The sequence below is a fragment of the Cyprinus carpio genome, chromosome B12, assembly GCF_018340385.1.
Source record: "Cyprinus carpio isolate SPL01 chromosome B12, ASM1834038v1, whole genome shotgun sequence".
Classification (NCBI taxonomy): Eukaryota; Metazoa; Chordata; class Actinopteri; order Cypriniformes; family Cyprinidae; genus Cyprinus; species Cyprinus carpio.
The window spans coordinates 5,461,673-5,473,787 of NC_056608.1; the positions used below are offsets into that span (position 1 = coordinate 5,461,673).

Below are 12,115 nucleotides of genomic sequence, written 5' to 3' on the forward strand. Positions count from 1 at the left end.
GTTTTTCATGGAGAGAAGTGGCTTCTTTGCTGCCCTTCTTGACACCAGACCACTATCCAAAAGTCTTGGCCCCACTATACATGCAGATGCTCTCACACCAACCTGCTGCCATTCCTGAGGAAGCTCTGCACTGGTGGTGACATGATTCCGCAGATGACTCCTCAGGAGTAGATGCTCCTGGCGCATGCTGGACACTCTGGGGCGTTCTGAAGACTTCTTCACTGCAGTCGAACCTCTCTCCTTGAAGTTCTTGAAGATCCAGTAAATGGTTCTTTCAGGTGCAATATTCTTTGTAGCAATTTCCTTGCATGCAATGCCATTTTGATGCAAAGCGATGATGCCTGCACGTGTTTCTTTGGAGGTAACCATTGCTAACAAGAACACAATGACTGGAAACACTTCTTCCCTCTTTTTATAGCAATCAGTCTGATCTTACAATCTAATTAGTATGATAGTGATTAACCTGACTAGAACTAATTCACACTTCCACATGTGCTACTGATATGATTAGTCAATTAATGTTATCTGGTCATTTTGTGTCAGGATCAAAAAACAGTGAAAAGTTCATTTTTTGGCCAATGAAGCTTTTAGCAACTGCATCTAATCACTTAATGTTATTAATGTTAGCTGGTCATTTTGTGTCAGGATCAAAAAACAGTGAGAATTTGTTTTGTTTGTGTTTTTATTTTTTTTTATTTTTTGTGAAAAGTTAATTTTTTGGCCAATGAAGCTTTTAGCAATTATTTAAATTGCATCTAATCACTCTACATAATAATCTAGAAACAATGTGAATGAACACCACAACAGCTTAAGCAGCAAACTTTGCAAAACACATTTATGTCACTGCCAAAACTTTTGGCCATGACTGTAATCATCAAGCAAGGGTCACTTCGGTCAGTTTTGTGGCTCTAATTGGATGCAAAGAGGATGACCAGAGAGCACACGGGACGTTTAACAAGAGCCAGAGGAGAGCACAGTCAGATGAAGATGATGAGTTGATGCAAGGCATGTCGAAAGTCAGGATATAAATGGATGCCCTTCCACCCTTCATCCTTGCAGCCGAACAACAGGTCAGCTTACTCTCAAGAGTCCCCTAAAGCCTCCAACAACCCACTTCTACCCTAACACCAAAATCCCACACGTTTTAGACTATCTAGCCTAGATCAATAGTCTTCACTTAAATGTAGCCATAATTACCTACCAATCCAAATTTTCCACCTTTGTCTTCTCGGCTATTGTGGAACTTCAGTCTAAACTTGGCTTGGTCACCCATTGAGCCACCAACTTTATCGAGGTCTGACAGTTAATCTATCCTGCAACCCATGCGGTAACCTCCAATGTCCGCTTGATCAACATCAGGGTCCTCACCCCCGATACATAACATTCACTGTACAAAGAGGAGCACAAGAAAGTAATGCGGTGCTAATGTAATAATGATCATTGTGTTATGGTCTTCAATGCCTTATAGGAGTAAACAATGCTGAGAGGCTCCTCATGTAATTGTTTATTTTTTTCAGCAAAAGTCTTTTCAGTATCTCCAGCCATTTGAAGAAATTGCTGAGACAAGTGCTAAATGAAACCATCCTTGAAGTTACAGGTTGATTTGTTTCCTACCACTGGAAAACTCATTTATTCCATTTAAGTGCATCAGCAGTTACAGGGGCATTGTGTATTTTGATTGAAACTGGTAGTATATGAGCAGTTTTATACACAATTCACAGATATTTCATTCATAAATGAGTTCCATCAAAGCAATAGCCTGAGAGATGATTATAATAGTGCTTGAAATCTCACAGGCTAAAATGAGTCATTTGTAGGTGTAATACATCTAAAAAAAAAAAAAAAAAAAACCTTTTGAACTTTTGACTGCTAAATCAAATTCACCAACATTCAATAAATAAATAAGGTTAGTTCAGGTTGTAAAATGGCATGACTACCCATGAAATTAGAGAATTAATAATTCACGATGCTTGTAAAAAGGGCTTTTTTAACTTTTTATGTATTTAAATCATCTGAACAGCTATTTGGTCTCAGACCCTGACCCTGTATTCTGGACAAAGCACAACAAAATGGAACAGAATGCAAGCTAATGTACCTATTTTTAAAATGATACACTCATGGAGATCCAACCCAATGGCCAACAACTAAAATTTTTTACAATGACCAAGAATTAAAAAAAGTTCGAACATGCAGCCCTTCGACAGACAGAAATCAAAAGCATGCTTAAGTTGCTTCCCTTTTTTAATTTATTCCCTTTAATGTACCACTATTACAGCCATCAGTTTAAAAACTCCAAAACTAGTCAACGTCAGCAGTCATTTTGTCAGTTATTAAATGACTAATTGGCCATCTTGACCATCCTGAGTAAATGCTGTTTAATATTTTTACTCAGTACTTATCCATGTTATTATATTGTAATTATAATGTGTTATACATGTATTGTAAAGTGTGACTAAGTGCTTTGAACAAAAGACAGAAAGAAAGAAAGCGAGAGAAATATATGTCTCCTTAGAGCAAACATTATCACTATTTCCCGGTGACAACTTTGATTACAGTTTGAGATTTCCAAAGTTGACACATTTTTAGCCAAAATGATGATCTTTATGTGGCATAGCTTTCTAGGAGTTTTAAAAATAATATGGGGATCTCTGAGACGGGAGGATAAAATGAGTGAAATTGGTGAAAAACAGTGCATTATCTGTAATTTGAGGTAAAGGTAGCATCTCATTGCATACATTAAGGAGGATAATACTCTTGGATGAATATGATTACTCTTTACTCTAATAATTGCATAGAGATTCACAGCTTTAGGAGAGAAATTTCAAGGTAAATTGCAAAAGAAGAGATCACTACAAATCCTGACAACTTATAGAAGTGCTGAAATAAGCCAAAGAGAAGTGATTTTCCTTAATTTGAGCAAGCAAACACTTCTCAAATTTCTGGACAAACACTCAACTATTTCATCTATTTCTGCAGTGATGTGGTATTGAAGACAAACAGAGAGAAGAGATTCGCTCATACTAAAATCAAATTGTATGCTGAGATAATCTCCAAACACTGAAAAATACAGACAGAAACTGTCAAATTTATAACACTTTCTGCACTTGGTTTGAGCTCTCTAAGTTTTTATATATTTGCATATAGAAACTTAAAGAGCTCAAACCAAAGGCTAGTACCACTTTGAATACTTAAATATATATTTTTTAAATATGTTAAATTATGGTATCATTATATGTTAAATTATGAAATCAAAATTTATCTTTTTTTATCCAGATTTTTGGAATACTTCTTACAAGAAAATACTATTTTAGTTTTACTACTTCAAAATATAATGTTTAATTTAATGTGTTAAGGGCTGTTTCTTTACATTTGTTTGTAAAATTTACTAGCAATTTATAAGCAAAAATTGTGCTTCCTGCTTAATTAAAATTACCTTTGGTTGCAAAAGTTATATTGGTACCGCAATAAACGAATGGTTCTCTAAATCTGTCTTTCTAAAAGGTTGTTTTTTGTTTGTTTTTTGTGACTAGTGGGTCAGCAGGAGTGTTGACCCTCTTTTACACCTGTAAGCTGTTCCAATTATGTTCAAAGGCAAATGCAGCTGTCAACTATCCCCTAAAGCCTTCTTATAGCACCACGGTATTTGAGCACACATTTACAGAGAGCAGATGAAGAGAGGATGAAAAGACAGTACTTGAAAAGGCCCGTCAAAGTAGCAGCGTACTGTACACCATCTGGACATCTGCACCCTGGTGAGGTGCACCATGGGAGGTCTAAGTTAAGTGTGAAGAGAACAAAAATTGCTTTCATCAGTGCAACATACACATTGTTTTGTCCAAAAAATGTTCTCCAGTGGATTTGAGCAAATCTGTTCACATCCATCACTGTCAATTAGCACACAATGAAGGAAATCGCACAGGAGAGCTGTGGCGCTTTTGTACACTGTATTTAAATCTTCCTCTTATTAACTAACTACCCACAGTCCAGTTTAACCACGTAATGACTGCTCTGAGACAGCAATTTACATATTCGTGGTACAGTAAGTCATTTGTCATTGAGCACAAACACACTTCTTTTAAATGTAAATTAAGATCATTACCATAAAATGATGGCAAGAAAACAAATCTTTGTATCTTTGCATGGTCAATGCAACCTGAATCTCAAACAAATGACTCTTATGAACCAGTTCTTTTTAGAGGATCAAAAACATACAGCACAGCCAGTGTAGTCTGATTCTCAAACAAATGGCTCTTGTGAACCAGTTCTTTTTGTGAATCAAAAATATATAACATAACCAGTGTAGTCTGATTCACATACACAATTGACTCTTTTGAGCAAGTCCTTTATCTCAAGACCAATCAGACCCATCAAGACTCAAACTCATTACATTTCACTCTGCTGAAGGCTTTGCTGAACTCACTTAATCTGTCAGAACAGTTACTGAATCAATATCAAGTTTCTATCAGTGATGAAATATAATACAAGTCAAGTCGCCTTCATTTCTTGCATTTTTTTTTTATACAATAGAGATTTTCAAAACAGCTTCACAATATTAAACAGGATCAAAAATTGCAAACAAATGCAAACTTTAAAAATTAAGCAAATCCAAAATTCTACTATAAAGCAGCTGTAGCAAGACAATAGTGTCATTATTCAGCATCATGGTTCAGTTCAGTTCAGTTCAGTAACTGTATGTTCATTCATTTTGAAAGAACTTCAAATGAGAAATAAGCAAAATACAATAAAATGATTATTCAGCTTGAGTCAATTCAATGTTGATTCATTATTTATATTATTTATGAACAAATTAAATTCTGTCAACAATCATGTCATTATTCAGATCATTTCAATTCAGCTTGTTCTTAAAAAAAAAAAAAAAAAAAAAAAAAAAACTGAACTCAATACACTTAAAGGGGTCATATGATGCGATTTCAAAGTTTCTTTTCTCTTTGGAGTGTTACAAGCTCTTGGTGCATAAAGAAGATCTGTAAAGCTGCAAAGACTAAAGTCTCAAATCCAAAGAGATATTCTTTATAAAAGTTAAGACTTGTCCACACCCTCCTAAAATGACTCATTTAAACACACCACCAGATGTCTACGTCACTGTGTGGGAAGATTTGCATAACACCACCCAAATGTTCATGCAAAGAAAGAAGGCGTAACTTTTATTCTCGCTGTAGTATTGTTGTTGGCACCATGTTGTGGAGATGCTGTGTTATGTTGTGAAAGCGAAACTACTTTGTTTGGCCTTCCAAAAGAGGACAATATCCGTTTCGTCATGTCTAGAGCTGATCCGTGCTGGTTGCTGAGAAAATTCATCAACTTTGTGCTGTGGATCGCCAGGATCGGCTTTGACCGTGGACAAAGTGGAGTCCAGCCTAGGGTCGTCACATGTGTCCTTCATCGAATCTGCCATGCCGTTCTCTAACCCGCCAGCCGTTCCTGACTCAAGTCCGCAGTGTGTGACGCTGTGTGACGCATTTTATGGAGGACTTTTTCCTGAACCTGCAGACTAGCCTACAATGGGTCTGTACTCAAAGGCTGTTCTATAAAGTGAGGCAGTTCCAACTATGCAAGGGCAGTCTGGTGCTTCTATCTCACAGCCTGTAAGTACATGTTTTATATTTAAAGAATTTGCCACTGATTATTCAAATGTGAGTTTTGAGCAGTGTAGAGTAGCGCTTGTTGTTTGTCGTTTTTTTGTTTACGTGGCGCGATGCGCAATACGCAACGTAACGCCTAAAAACACAGTATAAGTCATTATGATCAGTAATTATGTCCCCACTGGATGCAACAAATGCCTCATTTGTAATGGGTTCCCTTTCAGGGGAACTTCGAACTGCGTCCTCTAGGGGTCGCTATGGGGAACACCTCGTCGTGATCCATGTCTGAAGCATACATTGAAAAAACACCAACGAGTTGGCCGGCGACAGCCTCTGAAGTCACTACCGGCGCGACTCTAAACAGGCACCGGGAGAACACGTCATTCTCTTCTTCGTCTTCACTGACTGTTTTGTTTGAAGCGTGCATCTGAAAGAACCGGTAAGAGCGCTCTTTCATCTGTCTATCAATTCCCCTTCCCTGCGTATGTAGAGCTGTTGGAGGTTATGGATTGCGCAGGTTATGGATCGCGCCACGGCAATGTTGGACTTGCTATGAAAGTACTCTAACAAGGTGACGCCATGAGGCCACCTCGATGAGCATTATCTTTCCGACCATAGCCCTCCAGCTCAGGTGAGCCTTCCATTTCTGGCTGATCTCCATACAGAGATCAAAAGGAAATGAAAGAGGCCGTTTTCTTCTCGCATCCATCGGTTTCAGCATAAGAGTTTTGCCGACATCGAGGCGATGCGCGAAAACGGCTATGAGAGGATGCCCCCTGTAGAAAGAGCTTTCTTTCTGCAGGGGAGACATCCTCTCTTAGCCGAGCTGCACCGCACCACAGGTCTCTTTCATGGCTACCAAGCAGGCCGCCTCTGCCATGCGCAGGACTATGGTGGCCATGGTGGTAGAGAGACTTCTGTGGATGAACCTGGCAGACATCGGGAAGAAAGAAAAGGCTTTCTTCTCGATGCTCAGGTTTTGCCTTCTGAACTTTTCAGTATTTCCGTTGAGATGGAGATCGAGAAGTTCGGGGAGATGAAGGCGCACTCCGCTGCTTTCAGATCCTTCGTTCCACGAAGTTCCAGGTCTGAGCCCGAACAACATAGGGGTCCTGGCCTGTCTTGATCTGAGAATCAAAGACGGGCACAGAAGGCTAGTGTCGTGACTCGTGCTCCTCCCCCACCTGCAGGCAGGGGTAAGAGGAATTGTGGGTCACAAGGAGGTAAGCAGAACCTAAGGGATGTGATCCAGACGAGGCAGCGTTCTCATCTGAATCAGAGTGATACCGAGGTATCTACTCGTTCCCTTTAGGGATTTTTAACTTCTGCTTTTATCCTCCCCTTCCTAATTCCCCTGTAACCACCAGTTCTCCACCTGATCGAGGTTAGGTGGAAACTTTGCACATAACAGTCTCCTATGCTGGACCTATAATGTTTTTGGCTGGTTCTATGTTCATAGCAAGCACCTTACTGATGGTCCGGACTAAAAGGAGGCGCCCCTTGAGCGGGCTCCAGCGCAGGAGGGTGGGAGAGTATAAAAAATAACCCTTTCTGTATATACTTTTGTGTAAATTGCTGGTGGTTATGTATCTACTAATAAACTCTGTGAGTTTCCTTTGCAGTGCTCAGTTACAGTGTTTACTAAACACTCGTCAGCACCAGCCATCCGGCTTCATGTTCCGGTATTAGGCGGCTGAGATAACAGGTTTCTGTGGGAGTCTCCTTGATCATCAGGCCTGGCACAGCACTGCAGGGAATTTCATGGATGTCCGGCCAGGTCACCCTGAGGGGTCTCCTGGCCGCTTAGCTGTGCTGTCGCATCCAGCGGGAATTGAAGGTGGCAGTTACAGAAGTCTTCTTATATATGCTGCCTCAGGTGATGCTCCCCTCGCTAGAGGTTTGCAAAATTTGAGCTTGCCTCTCCCGTGTGGTTCAGCGATGCTTAGGAACTTTTAGGTACACACGCTAAGCTCTGTGTACTTTCTGACAACCACATGGTGGTCAGTGTGCACGTGAACACTTTGCGCACTTTCTAAAAATCCATGTATTGGTAAGTGTGCGCGCAAGACTCTGCGCACTTTCTAAAATCCTGCATGGTAAGGGTTACGCGCTCTGCCTCGTTCCCTTTATTGAGATGATTAGACCTTGGTTCCTTGGGCTCCATTCAGCCAGTGTGTATTTGTTTATACACTTCAAGCATCGCTTCCCTCAACATGAGGGGCTATTTGGGTGATTCTTGTGGTAGTTTAGCAGCGCTCCCCCTCTCCAAGAAGGGTCGCCTATGAGCGCGCTACTATGGATTCGGAGTTCTCCTCTCATATGAGACTGAGTTCACTGTTTTTCCCCAGAGCGCTGCAGCATTATTTCCACAGAGTTGAAGACTCTCAAACATACTGTTTTGAGATGCACCATTCCATCTATGAGCTGCTCTATCAGAGTGCCACGAGAGCCCCTCCTTAGAACAGTATTTGAAAATCCATGCTATGGTAAGTGTGCATGTGAAGTCTTTGCACACTTTCTAAAATCCACACTGTGGTAAAGTTCGCACGCTAGTATTCTGCGTTTTTTCTAAAATCCTATATGGTGAGGGCTACGCGCGGTTCCTTCGTGCCCTTTCTTGAGTTGGTAAAAGCCCCGTTCATCTTGGGCGCCACTCCACCTATGTATCCTCGGATACCTATCTAAACAGGGTGTTGCTACTGGAGATCTGTTGAAACAGCTCCTTCAGCAAGCTTTTGCGAGAGCAAGCGGTAGCCCCTGTGTGACAGGCAAGACTTAGTATAAAATGCTAGGTTCTTAGCCGTATTCCTTTAAAGGAACCTTTCCTTATTCCAAGCCTTCAGCTCTACCCCGGCCGAGGCCCTAAAAATTAAGTTGGGTATGTAGATTAGGCCTTTGGCCGTAAGGGGTACTGTCACAGACAGCCGTCTAAACGTCCCAGGGGCAACTCCCATGGAAATGGTAGAGTTGGTACTTAGTGTTCGCCATGATTCTGGCCTGCAATCCCCTCAGCATGGTGGCGTGGGTATACTGTTCCCCATAGCGACCCCTAGAGGATGCAGTTCGAAGTTCCCTCAGGTTATGAATGTAACCATGGTTCCCTGAGTAGGGAACGAGACACTGCGTCCTCTAGCTCCCTGCCATGCTTCGGATGCAAGCTTCAGACGAAGAAGTGAATGACGTGTTCTCCCGGTGCCTGTTTATAGTCGCGCCGGTAGTGACGTCAGAGGCTGTCGCCGGCCAACTCGTTGGTGTTTTTTCAATGTATGCTTCAGACACGGGTCACAACGATGTGTTCCCCATAGCGACCCCTAGAGGATGCAGTGTCTCATTCCCTACTCAGGGAACCATGGTTACATTCATAACCTGAGACCTTTTATTGGTTTTGTCTGGTCGTGCCGGGAGACGGCATCACAGTATGTTACGGGGTGTAACATTTCCGTCACACGCTTGAGGTATTCAGCCAATCACAACGCACTGGATACCTGGCCAATCAGCGTACACCTCGCTTTTCAGAACGATGAGCTTTGTAAAAATCGATGCGTTTCAGAAAGGTGGGGCATAGAGGAGCAACAATAATGTACAAACCCGACTGTCTTAGGTCTTCTTTGTTGCATCTTCCTCTTTATGATGCGTCAAATATTTTCTATGGGTGAAAGATCTGGACTGCAGGCTGGCCATTTCAGTACCCGGATCCTTCTTCTACGCAGCCATGATGTTGTAATTGATGCAGTATGTGGTCTGGCATTGTCATGTTGGAAAATGCAAGGTCTTTCCTGAAAGAGATGACGTCTGGATGGGAGCATATGTTGTTCTAGAATTTGGATATACCTTTCAGCATTGATGGTGCCTTTTCAGATGTGTAAGCTGCCCATGCCACATGCACTCATGCAACCCCATACCATCAGAGATGCAGGCTTCTGAACTGAGCGCTGATAACAACTTGTCCTCTTTAGTCAGGATGACATGGTGTCCCAGTTTTCCAAAAAGAGCTTCAAATTTTGATTCGTGTTTAGATATGGCTTCTTTTTTGACCTATAGAGTTTTAGCCGGCAACGGCGAATGGCACAGTGGATTGTGTTCACTGACAATGTTTTCTGGAAGTATTCCTGAGCCCATGCTGTGATTTCCATTACAGCAGCATTCCTGTATGTGATGCAGTGCCGTCTAAGGGCCCGAAGACCACAGGCATCCAGTATGGTTTTCCGGCCTTGACCCTTACGCACAGAGATTGTTCCAGATTCTCTGAATCTTTGGATGATATTATGCACTGTAGATGATGATAACTTCAAACTCTTTGCAATTTTTCTCTCAGAAACTCCTTTCTGATATTGCTCCACTATTTTTGCCACAGCATTGGGGGAATTGGTGATCCTCTGCCCATCTTGATTTCTGAGAGACACTGCCACTCTGAGAGTCTCTTTTTATATCCAATCAGGTTGCCAATTGACCTAATAAGTTGCATATTGGTCCTCCAGCTGTTCCTTATATGTACATTTAACTTTTCCGGCCTCTTATTGCGACCTGTCCCAACTTTTTTGGAATCTGTATCTCTCATGAAATCCAAAATGAGCCAGTATTTGGCATGACATTTCAAAATGTCTCACTTTCAACATTTGCTATGTTATCTATATTCTATTGTGAATAAAATATAAGTTTATGAGATTTGTAAATTATTCCATTCCTTTTTTAATCACAATTTGTACAGTGTCCCAACTTTTTTGGAATCGGGTTTGTAAATTATGTGGAAAATAATGTGTTTTTTTGAACCTTAAACCACAAACACATTGCATTAGACCAAATACACAACATAATGTTCTTTTTAGCAACATCATATGACCCCTTTAAATTAATCATAATTTAATCAAACTAAATCAGAATCAAATCAATCAAATCGTAAGCTTGTGAACAAGAACCCTCACAACTAAGCACTCTAAGCAACTAGCAACATACCTGCAAAATTGGGAACTGCAACACGCAAATTGCATTCAGCATGCATTTTATGGACATGTTTGTGCTGTTACTTTATTGCCATAATTCCTTTAGTGAATCAGTACCAAAACAGCAAAAATTGTGCCAGTAAATGTTGCACTAAGCAAGCACAATTCATTTTTAGAAAACTGTCCACCTCATATTTTTAAAGTTAAACTAAGCAAAAACAAAACAAAACAGACTTGAATTTCATGATTAAACTCAAATGCTGTTCTGAATTCTGACCACATTCTTTCAAAACCTTGTCCTTCATTTTAGTTTAATGAAATGCGGATAAAAAAAGAAACCAATAATATAGACCTACCATTTGGACTCTCCTCATCTATGGCTACAATGGTTGCAGGCGGGCCTGTTCTGGAAAGCTTGCACTCTGAAAAGCAAGGGCACAGAATGAATGGAAAAAAGGAACAGAAAAAAAACATCAGAATTTCATCAAGTCTAGACTGCAACGTAACTCATACTAAACAAGACATTTCAATTTCAGCTCACATTAAGTCACACAACCTGCACATAAAAAAAGGATATACGAGTACTGTAACCTATCCACTGCTGGGACCGGGAGGGGCACAAGTCAAAGATAGATTTAAAAAATGACTTCTTTATGTGTATAGAGAGAGCTGTTACCACTGGGGTTGCGAAGGGTTAATAGAGTTGTGCTCTCATGCCTGATGAGAGAACAAAAGAGAAGGAAAGATAAGATACATCGTCTTACCCTCATACTGCCAGTCTGGAGTCATAGATAGTGTCATCGGCAGAGAGCAGGAGAATGATGGAGTGACAGAGAGGTTGGGAGAGACAGAAGAAAAAAGAAGCACAAAATCAAATTTTCCTCCGATGCTTGTGAGATAAGACAGAGGAAATAACCAAACAGAAAGAGACATATACATGGAAAAATTCAGAAGACATGTAGTATTACTAGCAAGTGGTGTTCACTCGAGTACATTTATTTTCTGGTGGTCCTCAAGATGACCGTGAATTTGCAAAAGTAGGAAATGTTGCTGGAAATGGAAATTATGAGTTAATAAGTTAATAACTTAACCCTGAAAACTGACTGGTTGAAAGAAATGATGTTGAAAATGAACACCAATGAGGACATTGCTTCAGGAAAAACCAAAGCAAAGCAGACCACAAATGGTTTTGGATAACATTCCTGTCAAACATATACAATCCTAAACTCACTCCTAAAAATTAACAACCCCTAAAATCAACATAGGCTATCTGGAAAAACATTCCTCTACCTACATTTTTGCAAAAACTTGCAAATGCATATAAGTCACTGCACTTTCCTGTTGTAATTAACACTAGTGGCAGTAAAACACCAACAACTTGTTTTCCACTTCACACAAATTATGATTATGGTGCATAATATCAATTATTTAAGACTTATTTTCAAACATTTGAATCCCGATCCCCACTGGTTCTAAATTATTTAATTATAATACCAACTGAAATGTTGATTCATGAATGTCCTACTTGGCAAAATCATGGTTACAAAGTACAGTAGCTGGAAATCAAAGTGT

General features: G+C 40.4%; 1 protein-coding gene across 5 annotated transcripts in view; it reads right to left on the bottom strand.

Annotated features, from left to right (window-relative positions):
• The window catches only part of LOC109063877 (protocadherin-15-like), a 192,879-nt gene that overhangs the window by 157,370 nt on the left and 23,394 nt on the right, over positions 1-12,115 (bottom strand). For 3 of the 5 annotated variants that reach the window (XM_042735018.1, XM_042735017.1, XM_042735016.1), the window contains exons 3-4: positions 11,308-11,322; positions 10,900-10,965 (exon numbers count right to left, since the gene is read on the bottom strand). In XM_042735018.1, coding sequence (XP_042590952.1) covers positions 10,900-10,965; positions 11,308-11,322 — 81 coding nt within the window. The remainder of the gene's footprint in view (positions 1-10,899; positions 10,966-11,307; positions 11,323-12,115) is intronic. The other 2 variants (XM_042735020.1, XM_042735019.1) reach the window with 1 other exon arrangement.